Source organism: Halichondria panicea, chromosome 4 (genome assembly GCF_963675165.1).
Source record: "Halichondria panicea chromosome 4, odHalPani1.1, whole genome shotgun sequence".
NCBI lineage: Eukaryota > Metazoa > Porifera > Demospongiae > Suberitida > Halichondriidae > Halichondria > Halichondria panicea.
Genome location: NC_087380.1, coordinates 2,784,028 through 2,805,757, shown reverse-complemented (window position 1 = coordinate 2,805,757; position 21,730 = coordinate 2,784,028). Strand labels below are relative to the sequence as shown.

The 21,730-nt window shown below is 40.7% G+C and overlaps 4 protein-coding genes across 6 annotated transcripts in view; 3 read left to right on the top strand and 1 right to left on the bottom strand.

The window, feature by feature from the left end:
* The window catches only part of LOC135335160 (proteasome adapter and scaffold protein ECM29-like), a 49,390-nt gene extending 30,641 nt beyond the window's left edge, over nucleotides 1–18,749 (bottom strand). For all 3 annotated transcript variants that reach the window (XR_010394464.1, XM_064530572.1, XM_064530571.1), the window contains exons 1-29: nucleotides 18,535–18,749; nucleotides 18,005–18,135; nucleotides 17,586–17,702; nucleotides 17,257–17,375; nucleotides 16,870–17,019; nucleotides 16,641–16,749; nucleotides 16,439–16,536; nucleotides 15,999–16,137; nucleotides 15,681–15,797; nucleotides 15,365–15,450; nucleotides 15,190–15,268; nucleotides 15,079–15,128; nucleotides 14,949–15,015; nucleotides 14,771–14,896; nucleotides 14,380–14,483; nucleotides 14,138–14,267; nucleotides 13,836–14,025; nucleotides 13,545–13,604; nucleotides 13,340–13,443; nucleotides 13,018–13,149; nucleotides 12,810–12,960; nucleotides 12,420–12,604; nucleotides 11,955–12,169; nucleotides 11,570–11,756; nucleotides 11,443–11,497; nucleotides 11,138–11,252; nucleotides 10,702–10,888; nucleotides 10,285–10,455; nucleotides 9,994–10,073 (exon numbers count right to left, since the gene is read on the bottom strand). Coding sequence is in view for 2 of the 3 variants with exons in the window: in XM_064530572.1 (XP_064386642.1) it covers nucleotides 9,994–10,073; nucleotides 10,285–10,455; nucleotides 10,702–10,888; nucleotides 11,138–11,252; nucleotides 11,443–11,497; nucleotides 11,570–11,756; nucleotides 11,955–12,169; nucleotides 12,420–12,604; nucleotides 12,810–12,960; nucleotides 13,018–13,149; nucleotides 13,340–13,443; nucleotides 13,545–13,604; nucleotides 13,836–14,025; nucleotides 14,138–14,267; nucleotides 14,380–14,483; nucleotides 14,771–14,896; nucleotides 14,949–15,015; nucleotides 15,079–15,128; nucleotides 15,190–15,268; nucleotides 15,365–15,450; nucleotides 15,681–15,797; nucleotides 15,999–16,137; nucleotides 16,439–16,536; nucleotides 16,641–16,749; nucleotides 16,870–17,019; nucleotides 17,257–17,375; nucleotides 17,586–17,702; nucleotides 18,005–18,135; nucleotides 18,535–18,574 (3,494 nt within the window). In the remaining variant the exon portion in view is untranslated. The remainder of the gene's footprint in view (nucleotides 1–9,993; nucleotides 10,074–10,284; nucleotides 10,456–10,701; nucleotides 10,889–11,137; nucleotides 11,253–11,442; nucleotides 11,498–11,569; nucleotides 11,757–11,954; nucleotides 12,170–12,419; nucleotides 12,605–12,809; nucleotides 12,961–13,017; nucleotides 13,150–13,339; nucleotides 13,444–13,544; nucleotides 13,605–13,835; nucleotides 14,026–14,137; nucleotides 14,268–14,379; nucleotides 14,484–14,770; nucleotides 14,897–14,948; nucleotides 15,016–15,078; nucleotides 15,129–15,189; nucleotides 15,269–15,364; nucleotides 15,451–15,680; nucleotides 15,798–15,998; nucleotides 16,138–16,438; nucleotides 16,537–16,640; nucleotides 16,750–16,869; nucleotides 17,020–17,256; nucleotides 17,376–17,585; nucleotides 17,703–18,004; nucleotides 18,136–18,534) is intronic.
* On the top strand, nucleotides 4,306–7,868 carry LOC135335166 (uncharacterized). Its single transcript, XM_064530580.1, has one exon. It carries the CDS (start codon nucleotides 4,378–4,380, stop codon nucleotides 6,205–6,207), a length of 1,830 nt encoding a protein of 609 aa, XP_064386650.1. The 5' UTR covers nucleotides 4,306–4,377; the 3' UTR covers nucleotides 6,208–7,868.
* LOC135335171 (carbonyl reductase [NADPH] 1-like) lies at nucleotides 18,746–20,017 on the top strand. The gene is made up of 3 exons (XM_064530588.1): nucleotides 18,746–18,885; nucleotides 18,964–19,617; nucleotides 19,742–20,017. Exons 2-3 carry the CDS (start codon nucleotides 18,972–18,974, stop codon nucleotides 19,921–19,923), a joined length of 828 nt encoding a protein of 275 aa, XP_064386658.1. The 5' UTR covers nucleotides 18,746–18,885; nucleotides 18,964–18,971; the 3' UTR covers nucleotides 19,924–20,017.
* Nucleotides 19,991–21,308, top strand: LOC135335172 (carbonyl reductase [NADPH] 1-like). The gene is made up of 3 exons (XM_064530589.1): nucleotides 19,991–20,105; nucleotides 20,172–20,833; nucleotides 20,999–21,308. Exons 2-3 carry the CDS (start codon nucleotides 20,191–20,193, stop codon nucleotides 21,178–21,180), a joined length of 825 nt encoding a protein of 274 aa, XP_064386659.1. The 5' UTR covers nucleotides 19,991–20,105; nucleotides 20,172–20,190; the 3' UTR covers nucleotides 21,181–21,308.
* Nucleotides 21,309–21,730: the final 422 nt, after the last annotated feature.

The following is a 21,730-nucleotide window of genomic DNA, read 5'->3' as shown; positions in this document are numbered from 1 at the left end:
GGGTTGACTTGACTGTTGACAGGACCAGTGTTTTCCTCTCGAGAAAAATGTAAGCAGGCGGATTTAAACAAAATATGGGGGCTGAACCACCCACCATAATTATAATACACCTTTGTAATTGGCCTGCCCTATATGTAACAAGCAGTATAGGCTATCAGCAGTTCGGATATAATTTGACGTGCCATAGCTAGTATTTTTTATAGAGAAGTTCTCGATATGATGGGAGGATCCGTTATGGGAGGTTCCACTGCATGCAAATTATTATTTCCCTATATGCTAGTAGATCAAGTTGAGACTGTTACAACTTAGATGTGCTAGCATGCACAACAGAGTGATCACAATAAGTAGATGCATGGCAGTCACATGCATCTTATATATACACAGTCCATTGTATGGTATCAATATTCATAGTAGGAGCCATATGACATGTCAGAATCTAGAAAGCTAAGAGTTATAGCTCTCAAGACTATGGCTCCCGTGGTTCCACTCCTGCTAGTGACCATCTTGTTGTGTCCTCTCTCCCCTGTGGCACAGGAGTACTACGTCACTCCCACCCCACCCCCCAATCCTGACTGTCCTTTGGACCAACTTTGTCACACTCTGAGCTACTATGACAGCAATGCGTCTCTTTTCAACAATAAAGAGAATTTATCTCTGCTATTTTTAGACGGTGTTCATAACTTGGATATAATATCTCTGGTAATTTCTCAAGTACGATCTCTGACCATAGCAGGAGTCAATGAATCACTGGACAATGGAAACCCTCATGCATCAATCCAATTACGCTTGCTAGTGAACAATGTTTCAGTATTCAAAGTCGAAAACATCAAAATACAACAAACTAGTATGAACATTATCAATGTTGAGTGGTTTATAAGCCAAAATGCAGTTTACAATCACTCAACACTTTCTATATTGTCAGCTACTACCAAAGGAGTGCTTATCACAGGATCAATGTTTCTAGAGAGTTCATTTCGCTCTACTTTTAATGGCAATCATTCCATGACTGTGCAGATAGCTAACACCGTTAGCCTTGGTGCATATTTACGTTATAGTCCCTTTGGTTTTACACTATTTACTAACACGGAAATCAGCATAGCAAACTCTACATTTGGTAACAGTAGACGTGGATTATTATTTGTGGTCAATCGTGCTTCTAACATAACAATTCTCGATTCAGCAATCATCAACAACAGACTTGGTTTAGTAATATTCTATCAGAATGATCAGGTTCATGGACAAAAATTGGGTCTGAAAATTGAAAGCTCTCAATTTATCGGAAATCCAGTCGCTTTTGTTTGTGTACCATTCAACAGCGTAAATTCTCTGGTACGTTTTCACATTCTATTTCGGAACATTTCAGTGATCAATAACTTTGCCAATGGAACTGGTGCCACGGGAATCGTAACTATAACAGGTCCAGCAATGCTTAATATAGACAGTTGCTTATTTGACAACAACAATGGCGTGACAGTATTACAGTTATCAGATGTTGATCTGCATTTCCTTGGAAACACAACAATTTCGAATAATATCGGAATCAGTGGAGGAGCCATGGTTCTGAGCAACACAACAATGTGGTTGGATAATGGTACACACATCAGGTTCATCAACAATACAGCGAGTGAAGTGGGTGGGGCCATATTGGTTACATCAGAAGTTCCGCTATCTGTGTATGCTTCTCAACTTAACTACCCTCCATGTTTTTACCAACTAACGTCTGAACCACTAGACAACAAGACCCTTCCCGTGTCAGTAACCTTTTCAGGCAACAAAGCTCGAAGAGGAGGAGATGATATCTATGGTGCTGCTTTACAAAGCAACTGCAAAATGACACCTAACAGACAAATTAGTAGCTTCATGGTGCAAGATAAAATCTTTCGATTTGATACTCGTACATTGTCTTCAATTTCCAGCAACCCCAAAAGAGTATGTCTTTGCGAGAGTAAAGAACCAGTGTGTGTTATTGACCCCAGTGTTGTCACCAACTATCTCAATGTATCAGTCACTCCTGGAGAGAAATTCAATTTGAGTGTTGCACTTGTGGGAAACGATTTTGGCTTAGTCACAGGAGGTGTGTACGCCTTGGATACAAGCGGGGAGGATGTCAGTTTCTTTACTTCTCCTGGAGAAAAATTACAGCAGATTACTGATCTACGCTGCACAGATATTGAATATTCAATACATCCAGTTAGTGAAAACTCAAAAACTAATGAAGGGCTACTACTTTCCACGGACAGTATTTCTGCTTCCACGAAACGTGTTATATATCAGAGGCAGAGTTTTTTGAATCGTTATGGGACATCTGTACAAAGATACTTAAGCGAAGCTGAAATTTCTACCTTTATTCTAACTGCTCCCGTGGTTGTCGAGATAACTATTCTTCCCTGTCCATTGGGTCTGAGTTTATCTGAGGGCACGTATAAAACATGCCAATGCAGAACAGAAATAACAGAATTTGTTGAAAGGTGTGCAGTTATTAACAATAATGGTGTGTTTTATCGTCAAGGAACCAGTTGGATTGGAATATCCCCATTTAACAACTCTATTACTTTAGCCAGCAAGAACTGCCCTTTTGGTTACTGTAAGACAGAAACACTTGAAGTCAATTTCGACAATCCTGACATTCAATGTGCTCTCAATCACAGTGGTGTTCTCTGTGGAGGCTGTCCACCTGGTCTCAGTCTGTCTATCGGCAGCTCTAGGTGTATAGATTGTCCTGACAACAATGGTGTTGCCTTGTTAATAGTGTTCATTGTGGCAGGTGTGGCTCTTGTATTGTTCATCAAACTACTAGACATCACTGTTGCTCATGGAACTATAAATGGACTGATTCTCTACGCTAACATTATCTGGATTAACCAGGGAATTTTTTTCCCTCTTCTCCGTGAACAAGCAAATCAAAACCTTTCAAACTTGTACTATTTCTTGAGAGTGTTTGTTGCATGGCTAAACCTCGATTTTGGCATTGAGACATGTTTCATCAAAGGATTGGATGCTTATGGTAAAATATGGCTGCAGTTTGTTTTTCCTATTTACCTGTGGTTAATAGCACTGCTCATTGTTTTGCTATGTCGATACTCTACCAAGGCAACTAAGATTTTTGGTTATAATGCAGTGGCTGTGCTGACTACAACGCTTATGTTGTCATACACAAAACTCCAACGAACTATTGTCCTCAGTTTGCAATATTCAAGGCTAAGTCAATTCAATCCTAACGACAGACAACTAGTTTGGACAATTGATGGAAATGTTAACTATTTTGGAAGTGTTCATGCAGTTCTATTTGTTGTGGTAATAGCTGTATTAATCTTCCTGTGTCTACCATTCATCCTAATCCTTCTCTTTGCTGGTCATCTTCACAGGCTACCTTGTGCCTCTATTGCTAGTCAGGCTATAAAGTCAAGACCTCTACTGGACACGTTCACTGGACCACTGAAGGCTAAGCATCAGTATTGGGTGGGTTTGACATTTTTTATTCGAGGTGCGTTAGTGATACTAGCTGCATTCCTTGAAACAGCTTATCCAATAGTCTACATTGACTTGGTTGTGCTTGTTTCTGCTCTTCTTTGCACAGTTGCTTTAAAAGTGTATAAGAAAAAATATTTAAATGCGCTTGAGTTTGTATTTTTATTCAACTTGGTGGTTCTTGGTGTTGCATTCTTGTCGACAGATGATCCTGAAAGTCGTATTGTGTGTACGTGCATATCGGTAGCAATAAGCTTCTTGATCTTTATGGGTATTGTAGTCTACCATCTGTACTTGATTGTAAGTAAGTGTTACAAAGCAAGAAAAGTGCAAGAACCAGAAAACACAATCCAACAACAACCAATAAAGACAGTGACAACATACGATGTTGATATGGGTGATTTTCTTACTACGTCGTGGATAGAGTTTCGTGAAGATATACTGGAGAGCAATATCTGAAATTAAAGACTCGTGTACTCTGTATGTACTATGATAATTGTAGTTGCGACACTGAGCAAGTGTGCATGCATGCATTATAACATTGTATCCTTTAAGTTTTTGTACTACACATAATAATTATACTTTGCTGTGAGTGTGCATGTGTCTGCTTTGCGTGCTATAAACGTGCTGAAACTTTTAATTAGTGCATGTCATTAAAACTGTGTAACTGATGCATGTCTGCTAATTATAAATGTTTAATTGAGTTTATAGTGTGTTTACCATGGACTATATATTCATGCAAGTCAAGGTGATCACAATGGAGTGCAATAAATAAAGATGAATGTCACATGCATTTACCCTACACACAATATGCAGTCTATAATTGGGTGACAATATTCATAGTACGAGCCAGCTGCATCTATAGCTAGTATAGTTACTCGAGAGTTGCCAAGATCAGCATCTTACTATATGGCTCTCGTGGTTCCACTCCTGCTGGTGACCATTTTGTTGTGTCCTCTCTCCCCTGAGGCACAGGAGTACTACGTCACTCCCACCCCACCACCCAATCCTGACTGTCCTTTGGACCAACCTTGTCACACTCTGAGCTACTATATATATGCCAGCAATGCATCGTCTCTTTTCAATGATAGAGAGAATGTATCTCTGCTATTTTTAGACGGTTTTCATAGCTTGGATGTATCTCTGGTAATTTCACAACTACAATCTCTGACTATATCAGGTGTGAATGCCAATGGAAACCGTTGTGCCTCTATCCAATTCAACTCGCAGGTGATCAATGTTTCAGTACTCAAAATTGAAAATATCAAACTACAACGAGTTAATCTGACAATTAGCAATATTGATTGTTTTATAAGTCAAATTGCAGTTTACGAGGACTCAGCAGTTTCTCTAACATCAGCTACAACCAATGAGATCAGTATCAAGAATTCCATTTTTCTGAAAACTAACGTTTCCGCTCGTATTAATGGCAATCATTTCACGACTGTACATATAGCAAACACTGTTAGCCAAGATTCATACAGAGGCTTTCAATTAGAAACATCAACGGATACACAAGTCTTTATAACAAACACTACATTTGAAAACGAAATCATTGGTCTACAAATCATAGTAGACGATGAAAGCTTGAAAGTGGAAGTAATAGACTCACAATTTATTAAAAATGAATTGGCTTGTCACACACAAGTTTTGGGGAGTGGGAATCACTCTGTTGTATTTCAAAATGTTTCAGTAATCGACAACTTAGCTAGAGAAACATTTGCAGTTGGAAATGTGATTTTTATTGGTCCAGCAACAGTTACAATAGAGAATTGCATGTTTGACAACAACACTGGTGTATCAGCCTTAGTGCTAGCACATGTTCAGCTATACTTCACCGGTGAAACAATATTTTCGAACAACACTGGAGTCAGTGGAGGAGCCATACAGATGAGCAATACAACAATGTGGTTGGATATTAGTACACACATCAGGTTCATCAACAATACAGCAAGTGAAGTGGGTGGGGCCATAACGATTACACCAGAAGTTCAGTTAGCTCTATACGCCTCTCTAATTGGCTACCCTCCGTGCTTTTACCAACTAACATTCGACCTAACAGAACCACTAGACAACCAGACCCTTCCAGTGTCAGTAACCTTTTCAGGCAACAAAGCTCGAAGAGGAGGAGATGATATCTATGGTGCTGGCTTACAAAACAACTGCAAAATGACACCTAACCGACAAATTAGTAGCTACATGGTGCAAGATAAAATATTCCAATTTGATACTCGTACATTGTCTTCGATTTCCAGTGATCCCAAGCGTGTATGTTTCTGCAAAAATAGAAAACCATTGTGTGTTACAGAAAAAAATTCAGATCTCAATGTATCAGTTACTCCTGGTGAGAAGTTCAATTTAAGTGTTGCACTTGTTGGAAACGATTTCGGTTTAGTCACAGGAGGTGTATACGCCTTGGATAGAACCGGAGAAGACGTGACTTTTCTCTTTTCTCTTAGAAAGAATCTACAGCAGATTACTGATTTACGCTGTACAGATATTGAGTACTCCGTACACCCAGTTAGTGAAAACACAACAACTGTCGAACTATTACTCGCTACTGACAGTATTTCAGCGTCCATACAACGTATTATATATCAAAGTCCTATTTTAGTCAATAGATACAAAACATCAGTAAGACAGTTCCTCAATCAAAATGAAATAAATATCTTTCTCCTCACTGCTCCAGCGTTTATCAGGATAAAGATTCTCCCCTGCCCTTCAGGTCTATACGTTTAAGTGAGGGTGTCTATAAAACATGCCAATGCAGGCCAGAGCTATCAAAATTTGTTGAAAATTGTGCTGTTATTAACAACACCGTTGTGTTATATCGAAATGGAACCAGTTGGATTGGAACATCCCCATTAAACAATTCTACTATAATAGCTAACAAGAACTGCCCTTTTGGTTACTGCAAGTCAGAGACACTCGGAATCAGTTTGGACAATCCTGACATCCAGTGTGCTCTCAATCACAGTGGTGTTCTCTGTGGAGGCTGTCCACCTGGTCTCAGTCTGGCTATCGGCAGCTCTAGGTGTATAGATTGTCCTGACAACAATGGTGTTGCCTTGTTAGTATTGTTCATTGTGGCAGGCGTGGTTCTTGTATTGTTCATCAAACTACTAGACATCACTGTTGCTCATGGAACTATAAATGGACTGATTCTCTACGCTAATATCATCTGGATTAATCAGGGAATATTTTTTCCTGTTCTTATTGAACAAGCAGATCTAAACTTTTCAAACTTGTACTATTTCTTGAGATTATTTGTTGCATGGCTAAACCTTGATTTTGGCATTGAGACATGCTTCATCAAAGGATTGGATGCTTATGGTAAAACTTGGCTGCAGTTTGTTTTCCCCACTTACCTGTGGTTAATAGCACTGCTCATTGTTTTGCTATGTCGATACTCGACCAGAGCAACTAAGATTTTTGGTTATAATGCAGTGTCTGTGCTGACTACATTGATTTTGCTATCATACACAAAACTCCAACGGACTACAGTCCTCAGTTTAGGAGCATCACAGCTAAGCCAATTCAATCCTAACAACATACAAACAACTTGGAGGTTGGATAGCAATATCAAATACTTTGGATACCCTCATGCATTTCTTTTTGTTATGGCACTAGCTGTAGCTGTACTCCTATCTCTCCCATTCATCCTAATCCTTCTCTTTGCTGGTCATCTTCACAGGCTACCTTGTGCCTCTATTGCTAGTCGGGCTATAAAGTTAAGACCTCTACTAGACACGTTCACTGGACCACTGAAGGCTAAGCATCAGTATTGGGTGGGTTTGGCATTTCTTATTCGAGGTGTTTTAGTGGTAATAGCTACAATCTTTGAGGCAGCTAATCCAACAGTCAGAATTGATTTGGTTGTGCTTGTTTCTGCTCTTCTCTCCCCAGTTGTTCTTAAAGTATACAGGGAAAGGTATTTATGTTTTCTTGAGTTTACATATTTATTCAATTTGATAATTCTTGGTGTTGCATTTTTGTCAACAGATGATCTTGAAAGTCGTGTTACGTGTACGTGCATATCGGTCGCAATAAGCTTCTTGATCTTTGTGGGTATTGTAGTCTACCATCTGTACTTGATTGTAAGTAAGTGTTACAAAGCAAGAAAGGTGCGAAAAGCAGAAAACACAATCCAACAACAACCAATAAAGAAAGTGACAACATACGAGGTTGATATTGGTGATTTTCTTACAAAGACATGGCTAGAGCTTCGTGAAGATCTTCTGGAGAGCAATAACTGAGCACTTACATTTGCACTATATATAGCTGTAGCTGTGACACTGTTCATCTATACTTGCACGCATTGTATGTTTGATATATTACGTTAATTGCTTTGTGATTGAGTGTGTATACGTATATATATATATATTTACTTGCGTGCTGGTTGAAAGTTTTGTATAGTGCAGCTGTGAAACTGTTAGTATACGGGTATGTCATTTAATTAAAGAATGTTATGCCAGAACAAAATTGTTTTAAGTGAGCAAAAGACCACTGTGTTTAACATGTGGCATGCACACTATTTAGGTCAGAGTGATCAGTCACAATGAGTGTCACATGCACCCTATACACACAATATGCATTCAGTCTATAACAGGATAAAAATATTCATAGTACGAGCTACTCAGTAAGATTCTTCCTACAGTAGCTATATCTAGTTAGTTTAGTTACTATAGAGATCAGAGTTGCCAATACTATTATAGCTGTAAGTATCTCAAGACTATATGGCTCCCGTGTTTCCACTCCTGCTGGTGACCATCTTGTTGTGTCCTCTCTCCCCTGAGGCACAGGAGTACTACGTCACTCCCACCCCACCCCATCACCCAATCTTGACTGTCCTTTGGACCAGCCTTGTAACACTCTGAGCTACTATGCCAGCAATACACCGTCTCTTTTCAACAATAAAGATAACGTATCTCTGCTATTTTTAGACGGTTTTCATACATTTAATGTATCCCTGAAAATGTATCCAAGTACATTCTCTTACTATAGCAGGTGTGAATGAACTGCTTGAAGTATAAACCTCCCAAGTTGTAATCAAATATGTGAACTACATTTGCAAACACTAACAATGCTCAAGGTAGAAAAGGTCACCTTTGAGAATTCAGTATTAAACATTGTTGACGTGGAGAAGTTTAGCAACCATAGAACGACGTATACACACTCAGCAATCAATGCTGTCAATGCAGAACAAGTTTTGATCGACCAGTCTAAATTTATCTCCACTGAAACAAACTTTTTTTTACAATTTTCTGCGAAACTTTTGGACGCAACTATAAGTAATACCACAGCTGCTCGTACCTTTACTATTACACAGACAGTGTTTACTGGTAATGACGTCACTAAACTGTCGCTTGTTCAACATGTACCTGCATCAACCACACTAACAGCTATATACAGTTGAGTTTATTAACCTATTGATCTCAGGAACACAAGTAGAGGTGTTTATTGATCAACCACTCCATACCTAAACATGAGTGTGATCAACTGTGAAGTAGCTAACAGCAGTCAAAGCGGCTTGGAAATAATCAAAAATAGAGATACTGACATGTACGTATGCATTACGAACTCTATATTTGTTGGAAATCGGTTAGGGTTGTCTGTGATCGGTAACACTGCTGCTACCATTCTAAGTTTGACAATAGAGGATACGAAATTTCTACAAAATGAAAAATCTGGACTTTTCAAGCTTGGTTCAGGACAGTCTCTACTATTGCGCAATACTTCATTTATTGATAATGTTGAAACACTGCCAAATAGTTTAGCGAAAAAATATGATTTAGTAGATCTACGAATCAGAGGCCCAACGATTGCTACTGTGGACAGCTGCTTATTTAATGGCTATGTTGGGGTATCATCTGTCCTAGCAACTGATGCACAATTATACTTCCTTGGAAACACAACATTTTCAAACAATGTTGGAATCAGCGGTGGGGCATTAGAACAGTTCCATGACACCGGCACTACTAGAGCAGACACTATACATATACATATATAATAGTTTATATCACTAGACCAACTGCAATGTTAAGTTGCTATAATTATAATTAGGATTGGCCATGCGCAAGGAAAGTACCAAAAACAAAAGAGAGAATCTTATGCTCATTCCATCACAGCGCCATTATACCAGCATACGTGTCATAATATGACACGTATATTATATAGCAAGTCAGGGATCTGCCCAGAATGTTAAAGTGTGAGCTATTTTCAATCCTTAAATTGGTTGCTTGTACAAAATAGGCTTACGAGATACGTGGTTATTTTTGTCTATATAGAGGTAAATGTTACTATCGACCATCACTGCATGACCGACCAGTGAGCATGCAGATCCCTGGCAAGTTCTTGCACACTGATTTATGGCGTTATGGGAGAACGAGCGTAATATTCCATAAAGTATAATTGTAGTAGAGAGAATACAATGCAGAATTGTTCAGGCCACATGCATTCCAGTAATTACTGGGTCTATTGTATATACTGACACAAATACATAGCTGTATACATAACAATGCAAACCTTGACTCTCTGTTCCTCCATTGTGGGTTGTTGAGGTTGCTCCTTAGGTCAGCTAGGATCTCCCTCAAGTACACGTCAACCTACACATGCATGCACAACAATTAAAGACTGAATTGATGAAATGCATTTGTTCATTAAAAAAAAGCAATCATTGAACCAAATTAATTAACAGAAGCCTTCATCGATTTAGCTTCCTATAATGGGTACGTCCTACACCAAAATTAATATCTGCTATACACATAGTCCGCTACTATGTACATCATTATAATAATTATACTGATATAAACTTACAGCTTTTTTGCTTTCGGGTACCACAGCTGCCCAAATGTTGCTCATGGCCAGCTGTATGTTTGGGCTGGGGTCGTACTTGTAACGATAGAGGCGTGGCACTAGTAGGGGGAGGTGGGGGGACAGCTGCTCTTGGGCCTGTGCCGCAATAGAGGAGAACCCGAACGCTGCACCCTACATGTATATGTACGAGATTATTATCGGTAGCCAGATATATAGGCCGGCGTGCACATGCAGTGTTTATATAATTATGTACATGCACCAGTGTTATACATGTGTACCCTGTGTTACCAGGTACAATGTAGGCCTCTTAATTACTACAGCCATGCACTGTTAGTCTGCCCTAAGGGTGATCGCGCGACCATTATAGACAGCTAGCTAGATTTCACTGTACACGTAATAACAAACACCATTCATTACCTTCTTAGAGTTCCAGAGTGAGTGGTGATTTGCCAGATGCAAGAACTTGTAGACGAGGTGAGGGTTGTTAAGGTCGCTGGCCAGGGAGCACAGTTCCTTGTACGTGGAAATGCTCCCTCCCTGAGGGGCTTTCCCTAACATGCCCTTGTTGAACAGCTGAGTGTCGCCAGACACCTTAACATCACTCCTGAAGAACAGAGAGAGCATTAATTATAGCTTTGCTTTGCTAATATAGGAATTAATCAAAGTTCTCCTATGCATGCTCTTGCATGAGTAAACTGTTATAAGCATAATAGTAAACTAAGAGTATGGAGTTCAGTTGCAAATTATGAACCCTAACATGAATTCATACATATACATCCATTTAAAGACAAACAGTCTTTCTATATAGAAATGCAGATAGCCTGCCTTAATAATTCATTAGCAAGTTGCAAACCTTCTCCCTTCCATGAGAGTGCCCACTAGTAGGTTGACGAGTGCTTCTCTCTCAGAGGGTGGGCTCATCTCGTACACCAGCCCCATGCCGCGAGACGCAATCTCCTGGGTCATATCTGGGGGAGGGATCAATGAATGGAGATTAGATATATATAATTATTCGAAGATAAAACAACTCTTTCTTGAAAACTCAATTAGACACAACACATTCAGCATTTAAAACTCAACTCCTCTATAGTTGAAAACACAGATTAGACTTTAAGAAAATCATTTCAAACTTACATAATTATAGAGAAGCTATCTCACCGTTTTTCTCAGACAGGAGATTCATAAAGGTCATTTGAAAGCGTTCGAGGAATCTCTATGGAAACAATTGATAATGATGTACAAACATATATATTATATTTTATGATGGCTATAACATATTTCTTACTGAAAAATCTGGATGACGACTGGTGTGCTTCACGAGGGAGAGAAGCCATACGCATGCAGTTTGTCGGACAATGGGAGACGCTTTCACTGTGTACCTCTCCAGTAGCGTTTCCACTGCCCACACCATCACACTAGTCACACCATCACCAGCCTCACTAGACACAGCTGTCATGTCACTCACACCCTCACTGCAAAATATGACGACATTTATTCAACTGGGGGACAGGTATTCCATCAAAGCTTTGTTTCGCAGTAATAAATGGCACAAGAATTTATATTTTCAACACCAGTGGTATGTATAGGATAATATTATACTGACAACTTGCAGACCAGGCATTGGCTAAATTTGTGTTCACAGTGGATTAACGACAAAATTTAGCCCTCACTTCTTGTCGTTCTTAAGTGCCTCCCACTGGTCCCATGCAGCCGTACACAGAGGGCCAGCTGCAGTGCATGCTATTGCCTCTCCGATAGTAAAGTGAAGATCGATGGCCTTCTCTTCTCGTGTATCAAACAGAGCCTCCAGCACCACCCTCTTGTGTGGGAAGGAGGGGTCGCCGACAGACAGGTAACCTAGCGACAGAGCACAACGACCTTTGACCTAGGGTGAGGGGGGATCGTAGTTTACAGCAGAACCACCAGAGACATGCAGTAATCAAAATTCATTATCAAAACATAGCAAACTAGCCCTGACAGAAAGCTAACTGAGATGACAGCAGAGCAGAAGCACATGTACTTTTAAAAGCTAATTTCAAATCTTAAGAGCGTAACAATTTAAAAGCTTCGATCTATACAATCACTGCACAAGTATACAACTCATCTAGCTACTACATAATATGCTAAGCCCTCACTTTAATGTCTTTCTCCGTGTCCATTTTGTTGACAAGCGTTTCAACGAGGCCCAGCTTGGTGAGCCCGACTGTGGAGGGTCCCGGTCCGTTGGGAAGGGGGAGTAGCCCACTCTTGAAGATTACCCCCAGCGAAGACACGGCAGTGAGTGTGAGAATGGAGGTTTTTGACTCACGAACCATTATTGCTGGGATGTGTGCGGAGAGAGTGATGGTGGGGAGGGGGGTATTCAACTTGTTATTGCACTAAGGTATATAGATTTACACAATCTACAGATAAATTACACGAACCACTTACACAGTGATTATCAACTGTCAAATTGTCATACATATGTATGTAATTTTAGTCATTGAAATTTTACAAGTATAAACTTCCGGTATAAGTTAACTTACAGAGTAACAACAAGGAAGAGTGGACCAGCTCCTTACTGATAGACTGACGATCAGAGGAGTCCATCTTCTCCTCGTCTGGATGCGAGGTACTCATCACATGACTGATCACATGACCAAGGATAGAGAGCGCACCCAACTGCACTGAGAATACCTACATGTACAGAAAGACAAGCAGATCATTTCCATGCAACAAATGTGCATTCCTCACCTCACTGGTTGCATCTTTGAGCAGGTCCTGAGCTAACTGAGAGAGCTCCTCTGTTGAGAGGTGGTCCGACAATACGCCCAGGAGGTGGGCAGCTGCTTCCCTCGTCTCTTGGCGACTAGATGCAGTGAAGCTCTGGAGCAAAGATCGAACAACAACATCTTTAAAGTCAAAACAGAGACAGGGTTTGAAACAAATTACGAAAGAGCTTTATTGTAAACTTTGAGTGTTGCATAGCACACAAAAATGTAACAGAAAACCATGGCAACTCTTAATTGAATTGTGAGGCAGTGTTGTACAGTAACCACTAGGATTACGCCATCACCTTGATCCATTGTAGCTTGCTCTTAAAGGAGAGAGCAACGTCGGGAGTGGAGCATGCCAGTACCTCCAGTAGAGCTGCCATGGCAACGCAGTGCAGATCAGCATCTGAAGTGTGTAGAATATTAAGTATAAGATTCCTGCCTGAGCATACATCGTAAATACAACATTCTGATTGGGGGACATTGTCACGTGACACAAGAACACACCTCCTGCTGGTCCGAGTGACTGTTCAAGAAGGCCCACATACTGAGAGAGGCAGGCCATGTCTGTATGGTAAATAACATTATTACCAAGAGTTTTAACTCTTGATATTACCAATACTCCAAATGGCTGGAACAAAATTAAATACTGTACAACAGATGACATATAATTATAGTACTAACTTCCCACATTTCATTTCGTCAGATTAGAACGAATAACTGTACAACAGATTGCATACAAAAGATCAATAGCGTCAACTACATTTTGTCAGAGTGGAAGGATTTCTCCCCACTTACTGGATGCATACAACTGATGTAGGTAGGTCTTAACGCCACTCAGGTCCAGCTGTTCCGTGGTCCTGGAGCCAGAGCTCTCGTAGAGACAGGCTTGTAAGAAGACCACCCCCTCACTTAATGAAGCTGGAGGAAACGGGAGCTTCCCTGCTGCTGTTGAGTACCCACCCCCTGTTTCCATAGCTACCTTTGCCTGTAGGGAGAGAGATAATAAACATTACGCTATTACCTAAATATGTGTCATTGATAGACTTGCGTAATTTTCATTCTAGAAACTGAAAGCCTACTATAAGGGTAACACTCACTCTTCTGTGCAGGTAGTCAACCATGTCGCTAAAGAGTGGAGAGGCGTGGCTCCAATCTTCAGGGAAATCCCCCTGCTCCCACGTCACCTTCTTCAAGCCACGCTTACCGTGCTCCCTCACATCCTCCTTACTGCACAAACAATAGAAAGAGGGATTTCATCAGACAAGAATGACATAATTATATGCATTATTATTATATAGGGTTCGGTATAATTATATGTAGCGACCCCACCATGCATCACCTGTCTCCAGTGGCAACGATGCAGACCAATCGAGATGGTGTATGGTTGAACGGAAACATGGCCAAAGCACACTTGACCGACATTAGTCTACACTGAGGCACCACCTATGTGAGTGAGTGTGGTGGGTGGTGGGAAGTGTGAGTGTGGTGGGTGGTGAGAAGTGTGAGGGGGTGGGGTGGTGCATGTAGCTGTGTGAGGAGTATTAAGTAATTATGGTGACTTTATTAACCAATTAAGTATTAAGTTATATGGTAACTTGTAGGCCAATTAATAGTTTTGAGTATATTGATGTTACTAATTACTAAAATTGTGAAACACATTTCTGTATACAACTAAGTATCGCAACTCAATATATAATCGGACACTCTATAACTTCCTGCCATGCACTCACAGAATAAATATTCTCCAAGAGTAGAGCTTCCAACAGCAGTGCGTTCTGACCTCTGACCCCGCGATAGGCCAGCGCCAGGGAGCTCAAACACTCTTGAACGGCCAGACCCACATCGGTCGGCAAGTCCTATCCATAAAGATTGTAATCTCTAAAGATGCATTATGCAGAAGGTACTGACCTTTTTAACAGCATCGAAAAGTTTAGAAATCTGTTTTGTGTCCTTTTGAAACAGCGAGGGGACTTGCCTGCAATGAAAGTACACATGTGATTTTAAGAAGTTGGAAAATGCTGTGAAAGTATATACGAACTTTGAGATCTTTCCCACAGCTGTGTAGGACAACGCTCGGAGACTGGTCTCCTGCATGGAAAAAAGTAGACCAATAGCTCAATTGCATCATGGTCATGTGATTATACTCTACCTCATCTGGTTGGTCGATGATCTTGTTGAGCCCTGTTAGCAATACAGGAGCCATTACAGTCAGCTTCTGGTCAGTAGCTCTGCACGTAAAGAACAAGACGCTCAAAACATCTTTTTTAGACTAGTGATCTGTTCGACAACAAAGCTATACTCAACTCTGGTTACTAGAGGCTCACCTGGAACAGATATGGTGGACCAGCTGCAGTGAGAGGATCCTCAGTCGCGGGTTAGTGATACCACTAAACAGGCCATCAAACACAACCTTAAGAGAGACAATAACTACTTAAATAGTATATTAATTGGGTATTTGGATCATAAATTATCTATCGAAGGTTATATATAATCATACCAATTTCTATATTAATAGCTCGAAAGGGGATGAAAAATACATACACAATACAAAATTACCTTGTGGACGGACGCAGCTATCACATATTTCCCTTGGGCATATTTTATAGCTGGTAAGTTACAATACAGGAGATACTATTTTACCTGAACGGCTTGGGGGAAGCAGCTGGCAGCGAGGGATGACCTGGTGATATAGGGCAACAGTCTCAACTTCACTCGTAGACTAGCAGGTGATACTCTATCCTTCACAGAGTTAGAACTCTGAGTGAATGAGTGCATGAGACATTATGATGTACGCTGATTCAGAAGAACAACACTGATACGAGCTTGTACTATACACGTATATAGGTGAGTGAGTTGTATTGGAATCAATCCATAGCTATAGGGAGGGGATTTACAGTTTTTCCATCAGCCATAGCACCTCTCGGCTCACACAGTAAATGTAGTCACTCGCCAGCTTACCTGCGGCCTTGTCTTCTTCCCTGCCGGGGTGGCCACTGTGCCTTGGTAGAGAGAGTAGAGTTGGGAGACCAGTGTCGCACTATCCCAGTCAACGGAGCTGCTAAACTGCCTCAGATGGTGGTCCCCTCGATCAGACACACTAGGGGGGGGGTGAGATAGTATCATGATAATTATTATTAATTTTGTTCTCGCTCAAGCTTTCAAGCATTGGGTGATCGAGTGGAGGTAATCATGCAATCAAAAGCAGCATACACATCAGCATATATATACTGATGGTATTTTTTGAGACTCTACTTTGCTAGCATGCTGACAAGCTTAATTTCTACGTTTCGATACAATGTAAGTGAACATTCGAAATAAATGCAACCAACTGTATATACTATAGTTAGACTTCACACTAATTATTATAGTTGACTAATGAACATCCCCCACCCACTCACTTGTGTCGGTTGTCCCCAGCTGCTATTATAAAGTGTACCACCATCTCATCTGCTGAGAACACTTCAGAGGAGAGAAGCTTCAATATCGCCAACTTCATCTAAAAATAAAAACGTATTTGATAAACCAAACGCAGTCAGAGAGAAGTATTGAAATAAAGCATGTCCAATACTTTTCTGGTTCTTCAGAAATTTAATACTGTACCTTCTCAAGTTCCTCTGGATGAAGGTATATACCCCCCGTTACCCTAGTTACCAGCGTCTTACTGAGACCAGGTGGAGCTTGCACTGTCAGTGTGTCAACATCTATCGCTCTATATCGAAAGAGATACACTTGAGATTTGGAACACGTTTGGAGCGTACACAGTACACAACACAACAACTCTGTGTTTGATAGCAGTTACAATTTTGGCATAAGTCAACCGCCCACTCACCCATACGGTAGCAGGAGGTAGGCTCTCATGAATTCCAGCACCGTTGCTCTGACTACCGGCTTGTCCTGCAGCTGTAATATTGATCTCCGCTGCTCTAAATCGTCAGGCAAGACGAGGTGAGGGAGGGAGGGGAGAACCAGCTGAAGAATGCTGTGACACAGGCAGTTATCGTAGTGTAACTTTTTTGCATCCAGAAATTGAAATAGTAAATGAAAACTTTTGCAGAACTTTCTCTAGCATGCACTTTCATAACTCCTTCACAACACTTCATTCACAATCATGGATACAAAATATGCGGTATTTTATAGCAACCACACAGTTACAGTAGCTCTGCAGCATGCAGTAATGAATGACCATCGCTATATTGATGAATTCATCATTTCTCACCTGTCTTGTTGATGAGTGGTCTTGCCCTCCAGAGCATCGATTAGTGAGGGAATGAGACGTCCCTTCTCGTTACCAGGGAGACGAGGAAACCCCAGCTTGATGTACACCAATGTGAAGTTCTGCAATTAAAGAAAAGACAGCAATGAGCACTAAAGTTTAGCAACCCCGATAATAATGTCCCATCCATGCTTTCTTTCGAGAGTGGAACATTTCACAATCCACTGATCTGAGATAGCTATTTCAAAGGGATAAATAATGCATAAAAATGCACAATCCCAACTACCAGAACATGACTTATTAATCTCAGCACACTAATACTGGTTGCTCACGGCAACTTGTGGAGGATGGTGGGTATCGGTAAAGACTGAGAGGAGGGCGATTAGGGGGAGGGGCACGTCGGGCCGACTCTTGATGCGTTTGCTGATATGAGTTAGCAACTCCAGCACCTAGAGATACAAGAATTTGTTGGATCGTAAATCGTAATTTTACCACTATACATTGATTGACCCTGCAGTCATTAATATCTCATAGGCGTTATTATAGACGAGAGTATCAAATGATAGATATGATCAAATGCTACCCAAAACGTCATTACATCATGAACATATTTATTATATACGATAATTATATTAATTAACAGAAGGAATGCAAAAGCTGAACAATGTTGTACATGTACGGAAATGTCTGAGTTAATAATCTCTAGTTGCACTGAGTAAGTCCAGCAGCATGCACTGAGCCAGGCCCTCACTTTATCTTGCACTGGCTTGTGGGGGGAGGTGATCTTGAGTATGGTGGGGAGGAGGAATCGAGAGAGACAGCTCTCCAACTTGTCATCACTCTCTGCCACTCCAAGACGCAGAAACACTCTCTCCAAGAGCTCTGAGAGGGATAGGATATATAGCTATAATTATTCAGAAGATATAAATAGATCTAGCTCAAGCATCAAGCTAGTAAGTTCTACAGTTTGTCTTAGTAAGCAATTGGACAACAACCAGGTACGTTAACAGATCAATGAATGTAGTGGATGTTGTTTGTACGTACATGTATGCTGAGTAAAATAGATATATTTTAGTACGATGGCATATATTATATACTCTGGCGAAGTTGGCCACCTTTTCGTTAAAGCAAAGGTATAGTGTGAGGTAGCGTAAAATTGGGTTTAATTAGCTGACCAAAAAATAGTGAATTATTATTTGTACTATAATTATCCTATAGAGACGGTCTAGTCTATAGTGTAGTATTGTGGTTTAATGCTTTCTAGTGTGAGACATGACTCACCTAATTCATTGCTTTCGCTTGATTTGACAACACTTTCCATGGTCCTAGTTTGTAGGTCTTATGATTAGACTTATCAACGGATCCAATATCCTTACTGTCAATGACAATCCTTACAGGCAAGCAAATCTCTGTAGAAAGTGTGATAGAGTTCTGGGATGATCAATGTTTATGGTAGCAAAGCTGCTACACGTGGCATTATATCAGCCCTAGCATTATGGGATATGTTGTCGTGTAGCTCTATGAGCTAAAATTTGCCAATACAACACATTATTGTTTGTGTGTGGATGAACTTTAAAAGCCAGTGCTAGTGCTAGTGCAAGTGCAAGTGGGGACCAGCTATAACTAAATCAGGTTAGTATTGGAGCTAGCTAGCTGTGCATACTTCACAAACTGAACCTGAACTGTTGTAACTTTACATTCCAATTCCAGGAGCTTGTATGGCTTCCTCTAGCAGAAGAGTGGCAATAGTGTCAGGCTCCAACAAGGGCATTGGGCTGGCTATTGTGAGGCAGCTTTGTAAGCAGTTTGACGGAGACGTGTTCCTCACTGCACGTAATGAAGAGAGGGGAAAAGAATCCGTTAGAGCTCTGAAGTCCGAAGGATTGAGCCCGAAATTCCATCAGCTGGACATTACCTCAATTGATTCCATTGAAAAGCTTCGAAAATTTACTACTGATACGTATGGAGGCTGTGATGTGCTTGTGAATAATGCTGGAATTGCTTTCAAGTATGATACAACTGCTTCCAATATCGAGCAAGCTACAGTCACCCTTGGGACTAACTTCACTGGCACAATGCAAATGCTTAGAGCATTCTCTCCAATAATGCAACCCCATGGGCGAATTGTCAACATCATGTCTTGGACTGGGATTTTTTCAAAACTATCAAGTGATGCTCTTCGAGATAAATTCTCCAGTCCTTCTCTGACCGAGAAAGAGTTGATTGCACTGATGGATCAGTTCATTGCTGATGTTAGGGATGGTAAACAAATTGAGAGAGGATGGGTGAAGACCTTCTACGCCAGCATATCAGTTGGAATTCTTGCTCTGTCAAACGTCTATGCTAGAGTACTAGCAGAATCAGGTCATAGCTTTACAATCTATATGACATTGTGTAGATGTCTGCATGTTGATGTGTTTTGTGTGTGGTACTCTCAATGTCTGCTATGACTGTATAGATTTACAGCTATTATAATTATTTACTGCAGGTAAAGAAGATGTGGTTGTGAGTGCCAGCTGCCCTGGGTATGTTCGTACGGACATGTCTGGACCCAAAGCCCCCCTCACTCCTAACCAGGGAGCAGAGACACCTGTACTGTGTGCACTACTGCCTCAGGGAAGCCCAACTGGGAAATATTGGAAAGATAAAACTGTTCAAAGTCAACTATAACTTAACTATAGGGACTCTTTAGTCTTATAATTGCTTATTATATTTGAAGGAAGCCATTTCTGGTGATTTATCAAATTATCATCAGAAGGAAAAACGACCTTTATCTAGTTTCATATAAATCTGCAAGGTGTACTAAAGATCTACTAAAATCTGCAAGGTGTAGAAGACAAGCAATCTACAAGGTGCATGCATGTGTATAGTAATATAAAGGTGAGAAGGTATCTACAATTTACATTGTTAACCTACAGGACTGAATCGAAGGTGTGAATGGCTTCCTCTAGAAAAGTGGCAATAGTGTCAGGCTCCAACAAGGGCATTGGGCTGGCTATTGTGAGGCAGCTGTGTAAGCAGTTTGATGGAGATGTGTTCCTCACTGCACGTAATGAAGATAGGGGAAAAGAATCCATAAGAGCTCTGGAAGCTGAAGGATTGAGCCCGAAATTCCATCAGCTAGACATCACCTCAATTGATTCCGTTGAAGAGCTTCGAAAATTTACTATTGATACGTATGGAGGTCTCGATATTTTAGTGAACAATGCTGGGATGGCGTACAAAAGTAGTACAACTGCTTCCAACATTGAACAAGCTACAGTTACCCTCAAGACAAATTTTACGGGCACACTAAACATGCTGAGAGGTCTTGCCCCAATTGTTCGTCCTCATGGTCGAATTGTGAATGTTACCTCTTGGGTTGGTCTTTTCTCAAAGCTCTCTAGTCAAGCTCTTATTGATAAATTGTCAAGTCCTTCTCTGACGGAAGAAGAGTTGGTTGCACTGATGGGTCGATTCATTGAGGATGTCAGGGAGGACAAGCATGTGGAGAGGGGATGGGCAAACAGCTTCTACTCCAACAGTAAAGTGGCCATGAATGCACTGTCTAATGTCTACGCTAGGAAGCTGGCTTCTTCAGGTAAAAGACATGCTGCTGTAGTACGTATACTATTGAATGTGAACTGCTGCTGCTTGATGTCTTAAAATTATTTTTTGTTGGCTTGTTGATATTTTGTTGGTATATACAATGCTTTTCCTTTGTACTGGCTTGCTACAGTAATATAATTATATAACCATTATGCAGGCAAAGAGGATGTGCTGGTGAATGCCTGCTGTCCTGGATGGGTTAACACGGACATGGCTGGACCCAAAGCCCCCCTCACTCCTGACCAGGGAGCAGAGACACCTGTACTGTGTGCACTACTGCCTCAGGGAAGCCCGACCGGGAAATTCTGGAAAGACAGAGTGGTGCAAAGCTTAGTTTGAACGCTACATATAGGAGTTAATTTTATGGCTGAAAATGTGACTGTACTGTTAGTATTTTTGTGGAATTAAAGGTGGGAGGAAACTGACTGCATTGTGGTTTGCAATGAATACCATTAATTTCATTGGAATGCAATAAGGTACCGTATAGCTGGTAATTTTCGTGGGGCAAAATATTCGTGGTTTTCGTGGTTGGAGGTCTGACCACGAATATTTTACCCACGAATGAAGCGACCTTGCCTACCTTTACCTACAATCCAAGCTCCAACCACGAAAATATTATCCATGAAATGTCTCAATATTGCTGAACCACGAATATTTTGTCCCCCGAAAATTACCCGCTATATACCGTATAGCGCGAAATTTTCGAGGCACTTATATTTCGTGGAATGGCCTCTAAAAACCATTTCGTTGCACAATGTTCGCGGAATGACTGCTTACCGGAAGCCACGCCTTTAAATATTTGCACGATAGCAGGTAATTCTAATTAAAGAATAATTTTCGTGGACTTAATTTTCGTATAGAATTCTAACCCACGAAATCCGCGAAAATT

What these genes read in the sequence shown, in the direction of transcription:
- LOC135335166 (XM_064530580.1), top strand. Translation starts at nt 4,378, where the DNA reads ATGGCTCTCGTGGTTCCACTCCTGCTGGTGACCATTTTGTTGTGTCCT.
- LOC135335171 (XM_064530588.1), top strand. Translation starts at nt 18,972, where the DNA reads ATGGCTTCCTCTAGCAGAAGAGTGGCAATAGTGTCAGGCTCCAACAAG. An exon ending in TAGAGTACTAGCAGAATCAG is followed by an intron (nt 19,618 to 19,741) that starts GTCATAGCTTTA and finishes TATTTACTGCAG; the next exon opens with GTAAAGAAGATGTGGTTGTG.
- LOC135335172 (XM_064530589.1), top strand. Translation starts at nt 20,191, where the DNA reads ATGGCTTCCTCTAGAAAAGTGGCAATAGTGTCAGGCTCCAACAAGGGC. An exon ending in TAGGAAGCTGGCTTCTTCAG is followed by an intron (nt 20,834 to 20,998) that starts GTAAAAGACATG and finishes ACCATTATGCAG; the next exon opens with GCAAAGAGGATGTGCTGGTG.